This window comes from Penaeus chinensis, chromosome 2 (genome assembly GCF_019202785.1).
Source record: "Penaeus chinensis breed Huanghai No. 1 chromosome 2, ASM1920278v2, whole genome shotgun sequence".
In the NCBI taxonomy this organism is placed as follows: domain Eukaryota; kingdom Metazoa; phylum Arthropoda; class Malacostraca; order Decapoda; family Penaeidae; genus Penaeus; species Penaeus chinensis.
Window position 1 is genome coordinate 16143500 of NC_061820.1, and position 15000 is coordinate 16158499.

The 15000-nt window shown below is 34.7% G+C and overlaps 2 protein-coding genes across 4 annotated transcripts in view; one reads left to right on the plus strand and one right to left on the minus strand.

Moving 5' to 3' along the window:
- Positions 1–1798, plus strand: part of LOC125036663 (gem-associated protein 8-like) — a 12274-nt gene extending 10476 nt beyond the window's left edge. For all 3 annotated transcript variants that reach the window (XM_047629458.1, XM_047629467.1, XM_047629476.1), the window contains one exon: positions 1501–1798. In XM_047629458.1, the coding sequence (XP_047485414.1) occupies positions 1501–1665 (165 nt within the window). In that variant the 3' untranslated portion in view covers positions 1666–1798. The remainder of the gene's footprint in view (positions 1–1500) is intronic.
- Positions 1799–8460: 6662 nt separating this feature from the next.
- LOC125030578 (vesicle-associated membrane protein-associated protein A-like) overlaps positions 8461–15000 on the minus strand; it is a 29992-nt gene continuing 23452 nt past the window's right edge. The window contains exons 3-6 of the mRNA XM_047620708.1: positions 14516–14701; positions 13389–13538; positions 11484–11582; positions 8461–11020 (exon numbers count right to left, since the gene is read on the minus strand). Of these exons, the coding sequence (XP_047476664.1) occupies positions 10850–11020; positions 11484–11582; positions 13389–13538; positions 14516–14701 (606 nt within the window). The 3' untranslated portion in view covers positions 8461–10849. The remainder of the gene's footprint in view (positions 11021–11483; positions 11583–13388; positions 13539–14515; positions 14702–15000) is intronic.

The following is a 15000-nucleotide window of genomic DNA, read 5'->3' on the forward strand; positions in this document are numbered from 1 at the left end:
AAATAAAATCATATTAGATATCTTCCAGAAGTACTAAACCCTATCTATCCTCCTTGCACAGCTGCTGTTCTATTTACAGTCTGACCAAACAACTGAATATGTTACTGAGCATGGTAGATAGAGGGGAGAGAATAATTTTGATCTTAGCTACTCTTTGTTGGACATTAAGGTATTCCATAGATAGTGATAGGCAGCGAACCGGTAAGGTCCAAGTCAGGAGCTCAGACCTCATTACATCTGCTACTCATAAACAATTAGTCACTAGTGCAATGGCTAACTACTTGCTAGTTTTTTTTGAAGCATTCTTTCTTTTTTAAGTAGCCATTTGTTAGCAGTGGTGGGAGACAAAATAGGATTCTTTTGACCAACTTCATGATGGATATTATGGTGTTTTTTATAAATTTATAAAGAAAAATGCGACAATCATTTTGAAATAAGAGAATGTCTTTCATCTGAAGTATCAGCATATTTGCAAAGTTTCTTGAATTTCCTCAAAAGGGATTTCACTTCATCTTGCTTCATGTTTCTACATGCCATCTTCACTGTGAGTTTACTTTATTAATTGTTTTTACACTTAGATGGCTACACTTGTACTAAGTCACCAATGAGCCAGTTATGAGTACTGCCTGTCTCACCTGTTTACCCTTTTCCTTGATTTACAAAAATATTTTAAGTTATCTTATTTTGCTGTTACTAATGTTTATAACATAATAGTAATTATAATGTCTATAATAACAGTTACACCATCGATATTCATAGCATTAGTAAAAAATATGTTTTTCCCGCTGATTCAAGGAAAGGTGAAATTAGGTAAGGTCACAAGGTCTACTTAGTGACTCCATTGTGGCTAACCATTAGCAGAGCCATCTATGTGCAGAGACATTTCACACACACAAAAAAAAAAAAAAAAAAAAAAAAAATGAGCACAGCATTTTCCCCTGTGGCATGTGGTTAAGAAAAGTATTTCAAATTTTGATTCGCTTAGAAGCATCTTGTTGGTTTCTTGGTCATTGATTAGATGGGTATTTCTAAACTCAAAAGCTTAGTCAAAGAAATCCTTATCCAATGTACAGGAGCTGCATAAACACAGACAAAGTTCTTATATTATTTTCCTTCCTTGGTGCTTTTATGACAATGAATTGTATTCTTGAACTTAAACAAAGTACTGACTGGTTCCATGAATATTTGGAATGTCAGATATTAGGTAGAAGAGTCATCTAAAAATGGGATTTGTGTTACTGAAAGAAATTTGTAATATACACTGCAAATATTTGAAATTATTGCCCATATTACCTGAATAATACTAGTGATACATTTTTCTCATGATCTTGACCTTCCTTGCATCTTTTCCTAATCTTCTTTAATATCTTTTAATTATATATATACACATATTTTTTTCCTTCTTCTTCTTCTTCTGGCAATATATATTCCAGAAATTCCTTAAGAACTGAGTAATATGATGTCATGTTTCCTGATGTTCCTATTCTGCTCTGCTTTCAGGAGCATCCGGATGTCGTCCGGAGCCGAGAGATGCACCAGTTGTATGGGGAAGCAGCAGCAAGAATACATGCAATGGAGACTGCAGTCCAGCTGTCTTTTGACCGTATATCAACACTGTATCAGCCTCAGTATTGGCCAAACATTCCCCTCAAGTTGATATTCTGAGGAGACTTTTAGCTTGCCTGACTGCAAAGAAATTACTTTTTATAAATTCTTGAGATTTGAAAATGATGGTAACACTGTTGAGTAGTTTTCATTCATTGTATTTTATTACAATAAACAGGAATCATGGCTTACATATTTTGTTTTAATGTTTGATAACTTTTTCAGAGACAGTGGTATATTTCTTTTATTTTAGTTTTACTAGAACATCTTACCTTATATATATGATTGTAATTGATTGACTACCTTGAAAAAATGTAATTATTTTACTACTTCATTAAAAAAAATATTGTATCAAAGAAGTTTTTCTTTCCTAACATGTGGAATTTCTCTCAACGTTTTTTCTTGAAATGTTCTGAGCTAAGCCTTGCCTCATTACCTTTATATATTGCAAATATTAAATATTTTCTTTATTCCTTTTTTTCTTGGTTTCTTTATAAATTTTTTTCCACTGCTATTAGTTAATTATTTTAAAAGAAAATGCACTGAAATAAAACTTGCAACAAAATATTGCACAAATAGTTGGGGTCTCAATGGGGGCAGAGCTAATGATGTCACCAAGTTTAGTCAGTGAGAGTTCACCATGAGAATACTCTTAGGAAAAGGTTGATTTCATGTTCAGGGTCAATAGGCTAAGTGGAAGTGGAGCTACCTGGTTATTTGTACCTTCTAATCCTTTGACTTTGAAAGTTACTGTCATACAAGGTCTCTCAATCTCTCCAGTTCTGATGAGCTGTATTGGTTTGGCATAGTATCATATGGTATTGAGATTAATTTCTTGATTTTGCAATAATGGGATAAGTGCACTTATTTACTAGGAACCTAAAGAGAATTCGAATAACCTTTTGTCAACTACACTTGTTTCCTTCATAAAGTGTAAGCTCAAGAAACAATTTTGTAATACCCAAAAGCATTCCTCAAGTGTATACTGTAGCACAATATTGTTGATGCATATTTCTTATATTCATTAATTGCTGTTGTGTAATTATGCTTCCACCATAACAGTAACTCTCATACCAAACAATGATTCAGCATGTATGAGCTATTGAAGGGAAAAATCAGAAGCCTGGGAAACATAAAATCATCCTGCTCACTAAGTTTTTAGTTGGGACATAAATATCTTTTTTAGATAATGGTGCTAAAAATAAGCCCATGTTTTAAGGGGTATTTCTCCTCAATGAATGTAGCCAAACAAGCTCTATTCTTATCTTTTCTCTCTTTTTTTATTACACATATTTACACACATACATCATCATCATTATCTCTGGGGGCATATAGCCACATCCACCCTTTGTTTCCATCTCATGGTGAGCCACAAGGCAAGGCCTCAGCCTGTCTCTAGCCCCTCATGACAGGCTGATCAGTCAATTATATATATATATGTATATATATATGTATATATATATATATATATATATATATATATATATATATATATATATGCATATATATATATATATATATATATATATATATATATATATATATATATATATATATATATATATATATATATATATATATATATATATATATATATATATATATATATATATATATATATATATATATATATATATATATATATATATATATATATATATATATATATATATATATATATATATATATATATATATATATATATATATATATATATATATATATATATATATATATATATATATATATATATATATATATATGCATATATATATATATATATATATATATATATGCATATATATATATATATATATATATATATATATATATATACATATTTATATATATATATATATATATATATATATGAATATATGTATACATATTTTTATATATATATATATTTATATATATATACATATATATATATATATATATATATATATATATATATATAAATATATATATGTATATATGTATATATGAATGTATATAATATATATATATATATATATATATATATATATATATATCCCCCAATCCCTTGTTTGTTGTTGTGGGGGGCTTAGTAGATGAGGCCCAAAGCAGGGGATCACCTCTATCCTGGACCTCAACCCTTGCTTCAACTAATTTTGCAGGGTATTTTCTTCTCCTCCTTTGCTTTTCATTCTCTTCTTCATCCCTTTCTTCTGTCCACTTCATAAGGAGTGAGAGCCATTCTGAAAGGATGAAAGGGTGGCTTTGTGTCATGGGAGCCATGGTCATAGTATTTCTTTGGGTAATTGCCTAGCCCATACTCCACAGGAGGACATTTCTCTCCCATACATATTTCAGGATCACCATTGCCAATAATGGTATTTTACCCTTATTAGGGACATTAAGGGTTGCCCCTTTAGCCTGGCTAAATTTGATTTCTCTGGTTTTCCCAGTCCCTGCCTCTCCTTCAACCACCTTCATCCTTCTACTTCTTCCACCTCAACAAACCTTTTGGGTGCTCATTTTGGCCCAGCCAATAATGTCTCCATAAGCTGTCTACTCTGTCTGACCTCAATGACAACCTATTCTTGCTCAACCTCACTCCTCCCTTAATACTTGTACCAGAACTGTGTCTGTCTCCCTGACTGATTGTCCTGTCTGTGACATGGACTGGTCAGACTGTGAAAACAACTTGCTTACCTGCCTTACTGACTATGATGCAGTGGCAGTAGTGCTACACGATTCCTCCTAGAGGCCAGGGTAAGTCCTACACCAATATTGCCAATATTAGCTTCTGCAGACATGACCTCCCCCATGAAGATTATATTGGTGTAGTGTCCTACCCTATCTAACCATATCGCACCCTTTCCCATCAGTGTCAGTAATGTTGGCATTTTGGCCACCCAGACAAATACTGTCGCTCCACAGCCTGCAGTCCTATATGTGCCCAACCCAGTCATGACCATTAAAACTGCTTTGCTCAGTCACACATGTGTGCCACTTGTGGTGACTTCTATAGGAGCTATAGAAGCTGCCCTGCTTACAATCTTGATTCTGAGATAGCTGTTCTCAGATTCAAATTAGGACTCACTTTACGTAAGGCCAGACAAACCTATTCAAAAACTGTCCTTTGTATGCATTGGTGAGTGAGAGAGAGGGAGAGGGAGAGGGATAGAGGGAGAGAGGGAGAGAGGGATAGAGGGAGAGAGGGAGAGAGGGAGAGAGGGAGAGAAGGAGAGAAGGAGAGAGGGAGAGAGGGAGAGAGGGAGAGAGGGAGAGAGGGAGAGAGGGAGAGAGGGAGAGAGTGAGTGAGTGAGTGAGTGAGTGAGTGAGTGAGTGAGTGAGTGAGTGAGTGAGTGAGTGAGTGAGTGAGTGAGTGAGTGAGTGAGTGAGTGAGTGAGTGAGTGAGTGAGTGAGTGAGTGAGTGTGTGTTTCTTTCTTCATTGAAAGAAATACTGACAAACTTCAATTTAACTCTGAATTCAGTTATGATAATTCCTTTTGCTCAGTATGTTTGTGGCCAAGGAAAACACAAGATAAGGATAAGATATAACTTATCAATGGAGGAAAAAGCTACTGCTATTTAAACACCTGATCAACCATGTAGATGGATGATTTCTGAATGAGAATACAGATATTTATGTTCAATATTTGTGTTTATCAAGAGTTTTAGCCATGGATAAGTTGATATTTTATGATATTAAGAAGTGAAAATAACAATCTATTAAAAATAGTAGAACCAATAATATACTAATCAAATTTGGTAGCAAGTTTTAAGTCTTGGTGTTACCAGGATATTTCTTGTTTTTAACCAATTGCAATTTCAAGTCCGTCATCCTCCCCATCTCTTTCTCTCTCTTTTTCTCTCATACTATAAAACTCATCCTCCCTCCCTCTCTATCTGTCTCTTTCTTTCTCTGTGGCTGTGGGTGTGGCTGTGGCTGTGTCTGTCTCTGTCTCCATGGATGGAGATGCAGATTTGGATAGTCAGTCCACTACTAATTGAGTATGATAGAAAATACCATTCTCTTGCCAATTACCAACTATTATTAGATTGTGAAAATAATGATAATTTAATTATTATAATCACAAATGAATTTCTAATATGATAACTATGCCAAAAATAACAATTATGATATGATTTATAGGAATATACAAAACTTGTGCTGTATTTTTGTGTTGCCCTTCACCAACCTAATATAAATTAACCTAGTCTTTGCCAATGTCAATTATGAAAAAGTCATTAGGCTAATTCCCAAAAAATGAAAGTGCTTTTAGACAGTGCAGTTGGTATCCCACAATCTTGTCCAAGATTATATTTCCACTACGAAGAACTTTCAAATATTAAGCTGGTAAGAATTGGAATGGTATAGTTGATGATGTAAAGCAACACAACTATGCCAGTTCTAAACAACACCTGTATAGAATATGCATCTAAATAATGAGGTTAAAATGAATTGGCCAAATCAAATAGGTGTTTGAGGCTGCTAAATCCAATCATAGTAATTGGTCCCACTGGTAATATTCTGGGTTAGGTTGAGGTTTGGTGGGGTTGGGGTGGGTTTGCACTTAGTTTAGATAGGTCTTGTCCAACGAGCTTAATCACATGCCGCTAGGGAAAATGCAAAAAAATGGGGGAAATGCTGTGCTCATTTAATTTTTTTGTGTGAAATGTCTCTGCACAGAGATGGCTCTGCTAGTGCTTAGCCACAAAGGAGTCAATTAGTAGACCTTGTGACCTTATGCAATTTCACTTTCCTTGAATTGGCGGGAAAACGTTTTTTACTAATGCTTTGAATATCGATGGTGTTACTTTTATTATAGACATTATAATTACTATAATGTTATAATCATTAGTAACAGCACAATAAGATAATGTAAAATATTTTCATAAATCAAGGAAAAAGATAAACGGGTGAGACAGGCAGTACTCGTAATTGGCTCATTGGTGACTTAGTACAAGTGTAGCCATCTATGTGTAAAAACAATTAATAAAGTAAACTCACAATGTACATGCCATGCCTGTTGGGATTGGTTAATACCCTTTGTTTAGGCAAAATTTACGGGCAAACAAACAGAGTGAAATCACCAGGCTGTCTGCCTGGTTCGGCCATTTGCTGCACTGTCAGACACCAGCATGTGAGTGTACAAGATGACACGCTGGTTTGCCCAATAAATGGAAAAAGTCCACCAGGCACTGTCAATCGTGCAGACAGGGCCTTAGGTCGCTATCTTATTATATACATTCATAATCTAAAATCAATAAAATAGGTTATTTAAGAATTTAGTAAATCATTTACCTTAAATACTATTAACCTGAAAGGGTTTTGTCCTACAGTGACACAACTCCCAAGTTTAATACTTAGGATGTAATGCTGTCAGGATAGCAACCAGAAAGTATAACGAATTGGCTGATGATGTTCTTTTATTGTGTTAAACAAGAGAAAGGTGACGAGTAAAATAAATGAATTTGCTTCTGTTACAATGAAAGAGAAGCATAAAAAAATCCCAGGGCACTGTGAATCTTTACGTATCACACTACATAGCAATAGCTTCACCAAGATATACAGGAGCATGATAGCAAGTCTGAAAATTTGATCATTCCAATAACAATCACAGAGCATTTTACTAAAGTATATACTTATGAATATTAAGATATATCAAATAGTCAGGCAGCCACTAGGCCGATCTACATTTCATTGTCAAATAATAAAACCTCAAGCAAAAAATATGTTTATTATACGATGTCATTGTGCTGAGGATATCTTAAAGATACAAGTTTGATGAAGAAAAAAGGAAGTCATAATTTTTTTTTCTCATAAATCTTGCTTATATTTTAGAATGTCTGACTCACATTCATACTTACATATAAAACTCAACTTTACATTTCACCAATTTCCAAGAAAAAGACACATAGAATTGAGAAGACACAAATGCAGGTTTTAAGGTATTAACCCAATGGCGACGGGTCTCGGCTGTCCGCAGCGGCGCCGCGCCAAAACGCCCCGAGGCAATGATTCGGCGCGCTGCCGCCGTTCGCCAGAGCGTAGAGTTTTTTTTAATTTGCTATACCCGGCGCCATTGGGTTAACCAAGGCTTAGTGACCAAATAAAAAAAAGGTGTAAGTAGTTTTATCCAAACATTATGCTACGTATATATATTTCCAACTATTAACCCAATGATGGAAGACCCCACCACCATACCACACAGGACGTTAGGGTGCACACACTGTCAACAAAAGGGGAAAATCAAAGCAAAGGAAAAAAAATTTACCAGCTCTCTATGCTCTTGGGTGTGACATTAATGACTTTGTTGATAATAAAGGCTAAAAAGTGGCCTTCTTGTGAGGGGCTATTACAGGTAGGTCCAAACAAGCACAAACGTGTTAAGCATGCACAATTTAAAGCAGGGTCAACCTTGAATCAGTTAAATTTGAATATCAGTAAAACTGGCTGATACTCCTAACTGTATTATGCAATTCATTCATAAACATAATACACAACAATGTTACAAAGTGGAATTAAATTTGGAAATATAGGTATATAGGTATATAGGTTCAGTATGAAACAATCAGCTGCTTTTAAAGAAAAGTATGGTTATTTTCTTATATCAGTGTACATCTAGTACATGTTTATTGTTATATTTCAAATACCCTTCTTGATCCTTCCCTATGAAGCACAGTACAACAAAGAATTTTTTTTTTTTTATCATCAGTTACTAGAGCTCTGCGTTGCACTTTAAAGGTTAACCCTCTCCTTGTTAATAGAGCACATTAATTTGCAAAGGCTGAAAGGAATAATTAAAAGGAAGCTTGTTACAAGAGGAAAATCTCTAATTTGGTATGAGAGGCATGTTAGGCAGAATAAAACTCAGTAATACATTAAGGTGTGACATATTTATTATGACACGCTGCACACTGTACACATGGGTACAAAACCCCGGGACTGACCACCGTGGTGTTACAAACAAGTGTGAAAAATACACTGGCTATACTCCTTTATACTGTCCAAAGTTAGTTGCAGACACGCAGCAGTAAACATTATAACACAATGGCTCCACCAATCAAAGCATTTGAGTTTTAAGTCAGACCCTTGTCCCTAATGACTTCCATCTGTCTCGTGCAAAGGAAGTGTACCTAGCAAATGTTTACTAGAAAATGTTCACATATGTAAGAAACTTGTAAGCATTTTTATAGTATGATAACTAAGTGCTATCAAACATTTCCAAATTACTGATGGAAGTTTACCCACACATGTTTACAATTGACTAGTAACTGACAATGAATAAAGAGGGTAATGTACATAACTACCAGTGGGGAAAGAAGCAAAGAAATTTACTTAAAAAAAATACAAATGTGATTGAAGACAAGAACATATCACACCAACTTATATACAAGGGGAGACTTCACCTTTTGTACAAACAGCTCTTGCATACTACAGTGTAATGTACAAAAAAGGATTGACAAACCTAACACAGACCATAATTTTCATATAGGTATTTTAAGCTGGAATAACATTACAAAAATGTAACCTGACCAGTGAAATTAAGCCCTATTCCACTTCCTGTTAATAGACTAACTTCAGAAATGCATATAAATACTTCTAACCTGTTTCACCCAAGTACAGACTGAAAATCACTGGTCAGACCAAACTTCAGTGTAAGACAATGCCAAGTCACACCTTATGAAGGGCTGCATGGTTTTCATATGTATGTAAGCTACATTCTTACAATGAGTTGCCCTTGGAGAGAGGATCCCCACATTCTCATCTGTGGGGAAGTACTTGTGTAAGTCCCTTGAATGTCTCTGGAGGCTATGGTTCAAACCTACTTCTATCTACGCTTGAGTGAATGACTCCTACGTTGCCCTCTACTGCGTCAACCCTGTAAATCTCTAACAAACCGATCTCCACCATGACTCGAGAACAAGTTGTTCATCGAATCCAAACACTTATATAGATTAATAAATCTGTTACTATCAGGACTGCTTTATATCCTTGGCCAGTAGGATTAAGGTAAGGGAGGGATAAGGGTAAGGGGCTGGAAGGGAGAGAAGAGCTTTGCACGAGACTCTTCACCAGGACTTTGTCTTAGACTGAATAGCTGATATATACCAATGACCAGAAAAGGGTACTGAGTAAAGTGATTCCACAAAAATCAAAACCCCTCCATGAGAAATAAATTAAAAATCATATCGATTGTATGTATGCTAAATGTGATACACTGTGAAACGGGTTAGTCTAAGTGTAGAGTATGACTAATCATAAATGAGTTTAAAATGATAAACTAAGGTAGTTATTACAAAAAAATAATAATAAATAATAAAAAAATAACAATAAAAAAAAGCGAGAGAGGCTTATCTGACAAAATAGTCTTTTATAAGTTCTGCTATGGAAATGTTATTAAAGGATGTTACAGCATAACAGTTACTATTTTACATTAAAATAATTCAAATACTTTTAAAACTTTAAGATGTGAAACAACGCACTGGTAAAGAATTGTCCTCTGTACCAAACAAAAGAAGACATCATATACTTTACCTATTGCTAAATGATACATATTGAAAGAGCACATGAATATTTCATAATGTTTAATAACTAATCACAGGCAAAAGTGACGCATCATGAAATGCAAATGCTATTTGCTTCTGGCCAAAATTACATTATTTTGCATACTCCATATATATATAAAACTAATGTATAATATTTTCATAAACAAAAGGGATATCTTTTATAATGCGAAGTTGTATGACTATGCAGTATTAAATAAATTATTCCACGACAAAATGTACAAATTCAAATTTATATTCCATAATAAGTTTCAAAAAGGCTGTATTTCCTCTTGATTAATCTTTCTGCCTAGAATGCCTGAAAGTGATATACATTAAAGCAAGCTAACTGGGTTTCTTTACAATATGATGATTTTTTCCCCACACATTTGTCCAAGTGCTTATGACTCCATCAGAGTCTCAAGACACTGTCAAATTGAAGGCAGCTTATCTTTTCAATCTAACTCAATAAAATTTTTAATATCAAAAACTGTTATGGTAAATAAAACAAGGCCAAATGCTATTCCGTATTTGAAGAAGGCAGACAGCTATAGACGATAGCTAATAATATTCCAATATTCCCAGCTAGCAACTAGAGTCCACCAAATGATGAACCTGCCCTACAAAAAAAGTTTGACGAGGGCAATTAGTGTGTTGGTTGTGGGAGAAAAAATGGCCGATTGCTACCTAGTGATCCTGGGCAATGGTACTGGGAATTCTTCAAAGGATAAATTTGCCGAGAATATAGCCAACAAGAGCGATGATGAGAGCAGCGACCAAATGCATCATTGGGTTGCCTTGTTGCGTATCATGATGCTGGATGATGCTAGAAGCCACTGTCTTCTTCTCTCCTGTGCTGCTGGCATGTGTGCGCTGCCTCAGGGAGTCCTCCTGGAAGAAAACACCAGTATATTAACAAAGGAAGGCAATGACCACCACACACAATAATGACTTTCTTAAAATTTCAAAATCCATTGGAGTAAGCTAGTAACACAGCAGAGTAAAATTCAAACCATTATTCATCCATACAATAATAAAACAAATAAAAAAGGATGAACAATTTTAATGAACGTTAACTACTTGATGACGGGTGAAGAAAAGAAAAGAAAAAAAGAATAGAAAAGAAAAGAATGAAAAAACTACGTTCTGGAGATCAATGGCAACAATGACTTTGAGCACGGGAGTTAGGCACTTCAAGCCGAATCACTGGCTCATAGCGCTTTGGCTGCCCATCTCAGATTGAGTGGTTTGTTTTGACGTCTCACGATGTGACCCGTCAGGAAGGGGTTAATAAGAACCTCCTATTCATCACCACATATAAGAAAGAACCTGTAACCTTTAAATAAACACTTGCCTTAAGCTGAAGATTCTCTTGACGAAGTGCACTAATTTCCTCTCGCAGTCGTTTAATTTCGTCACCAGCCTTCCTGAGTTCCGCTTCAATGTTATTGGCCTAAAAAGAATAAGAGGATATAAATATAAACTAAAAAAATTATCATCATCCCTATCACTTGACAAAAAAAAAAGATTCTTATGAAACATCTTAGAAATAAAAAAATCTTAATATACTCCTTCACTCAACAATTATTTTTTTATTTCTAAGATGTTTCATAAGAAGTTAATCAATTCTTTGACATTTTCACAATTATGTTGAACATTTGGAAATGAATCCAAACTTATGAATACAATAAAATACAAGGCAATTCAAAACACATTTTCAGGTGTCAAACTTCAGAAAATAAAAGAATGAAGAATTTCCATCTTACAAATAAGTGTTCTTTTCTATTAGAATTCAATGATCAACCCATATATCTATAACAATTATTTCAAACCATTTTCATCCCCGCCCACCCCATCCCCCTCTGAATTTCAATTATTTTAATGTGTCTCAAGTTCCCTTTCAAATCTTTAGGAAACCCTTAACATTCATATGCCTGAGTAAGACCCAAATTTCACACTTCTCTCAAGACCAGCTTGAGACCATACTGCATTATGCATCCCTGAACAGACAGCAGTATATTTTATGTTTCTAAGGATTTTAGCTAATTACATAATAATTACAGGCTGAACAATTGTATATACTTTTACCCTGGGGTATCATCAAGGGAGAAAACATAAGGCTGCATTTCACCATCTTCCAATGCCCCCCCCAACAGAGCAAGATTAAAGTCAACACACTTTAGAATCTCAAATCTTGATCAAATATGCAACATGCAACCTAGCTTTCTCCAATTATGGCAATGTCATTCACATTACAGTCTCTGACTTATGACCATCTGTACACATTGCTGATATGATTCACATTTTGTTTCTTTATACAGTTAATGTAACACATGATCTACTTAGAAGATACATTTTACATTCTATGTATTAATCCCTTGAATCCTGGTACATTGCTGCCATGGCCTAAACTCAGGCCAGTTGTCAGCTAGGTGCACACAATCAATCATGTGCAGTATCAAGACTCCTTGCCCTTCCTTTGCAATATCATTATCTTTTTCTGCATAAGCATTTTATTTTTTGCTTTTCTGTTATTTTCCAGTGTCTACATTTCTCATTTGATACACTTTATCCAGATGGTAATAGAGTATTTTCCTTGCACAGATTCCATGTCTTCTCTCTAGATAATCAATATTTGGTTACTTGTGCCCCTCCACCCCCAACACATCCAAAACATTACATTTTCTGTAATACAACCTACCCAGGCATGGAAATAAAGATCTTCCTTAAGCCAGACTGTACATTCCACATAAGAAATAATGCAAGAGCCTTCTTAAATGCCCACAAAGTCTAATCACCCTCCAAGAGGTTTTTGTGCACTTGTAAGGAGACATTCCCATCACCTCAGCCTTCAGCCGAAATTCTCATGACGGCATCTCCCATCACCCCAACTCTTGGCCAAAATTTTCCATGATGGCATGTTCATCTCAACCTCCCCGCAAGCCTTTTTTTTCCAAGACAAGATGTTCATATTGACCGGATCCAAGAGGTTAAAGATATAGATCGGTGAATGACACTCACTCTCCTTCCTGAAGTACTAAAATGGAGTGAAGTTGCATCACTATTCTAAAGTCTCGTTCATGCAGTTTTTCTTTGACGATACTCATTTTTTGTTTCCTTGTAAGAATTGCACACATCATACACTATATACATCTACCTCAAGATTTAGTTGGGTGGTTAGAATGGGTCTTGTACATATGTCAGGAATGATTGTATATGTATTGAAAATTTAAAAAGGTTGAACAAATTTATAACTCACCTTAGGAGAGGGCTTGGGAACTTCCACTTGTGGCTGAGCTGCAGGCGCGGCATCAATGTTATTCTGTGGTGCTTGTGTTGCATCCATTGGTAATTCAAATACGCACCTTAGTTTTGAATCCATCAACTGACTCTGGTCAGCTTCCTTGAACTGGAATTTAACAAAATTGTTAACAAAAATATTCATACACCTACCTACCTATCTATCTATACATACATTAATACATACATATATATATATATATATATATATATATATATATATATATACACACACACACACACACACACACAAACACACCGACACACACACACAGTTAAAAAAAATTACGTTACACTTTAACAAGGAAACTAAACATATTAAACTAAAACATTGCCTCATGAACACTACAGCACCTCTGATCTTGTTATGATTACTGCTCCCTAAACACTCTGCTTGAGAAATGCTAACATTCAATGAAAATCAAAAAGGAAACCATTTCAAGGCAGCTGGCAAGGGAGCTACATCCTTTAAGACTCCAAAATCATCCCATTAATCCTTGGAATCTTAATGCCCACAATTTATTCTGAAACATGCTGCATGATCAGAGGAATCATCCCTTCAAATTACTTAAACATGAATAGCTCACATGACTTTTCAGTTTGTGTTAAACATGAAGAGTTGTGAACAGGTTAATGGACTGCAAACATTAAGGAAAACACTCATAATAAATAAAGAAAAAATACCAACACACCTGTAATATATATTCTTCACGAGGCATTACACTCCAGTTAGGGTTTAAATAAATTATTAAAATGTTTACATCCTAAGAAAATGTACAATACTTTTGATAGTTATTTCCCAGTACTTAGATGGTTACAAAGGAAAATATAAATCTTTAGCAGTCAATCTATCCAATTATACTATTCCTAAAACAGGAAATATGTACATATTTATAGTTATGAAACATCTAATCACCTGATGCTAAAATCATCAAACCTTTCAATTTACGTTTTCCTATTCATAAGGCCATCACAGGCCCTAAAAATGTCTTTGGGTTAAAATTCCAAAGACAATCCTTAAAGTTTAGAAAACCTTATGTTTTCTTCAACAAACAAAGACAATGAATTCAAGCAGCATAAACTCACCAATAGATCAAGGTTGACTTCTCCTTCTGGAGCAAATAGACTTTGCACCATAAACTTGTGTTTGTTCTTTTCGTGTGGATCATATTCAAATGGCTGGAGCATCACCGCCACACTGACAGCACCATGAGGCTCCACCAACCCAGAATTTGGCCGAACGCAGTACCGTCGAGGAGCTGTAGTTTTCACCTGTTGAATAGTAACGGAATGAGCTAGGACACTAGAAATTATCCTCAAAATAATATAAAAAAGGTATGGAATAATGACAAACATCCACATCCACACACTTTCTCTCTTTTTTTTACCTTAGTCTCCAAATCTAACACATGTAAATGATAATAATACTTGCTGAAACACATGAAAAATTCATGCTAATTTACAATTCATACACACACATACACATCCTTTCAAGCAAGCACATATACTTTTGCACAAATGTTACCTTATCCAACATCCACCTCTATTAGTAACTTCCAACATGAAAAAAT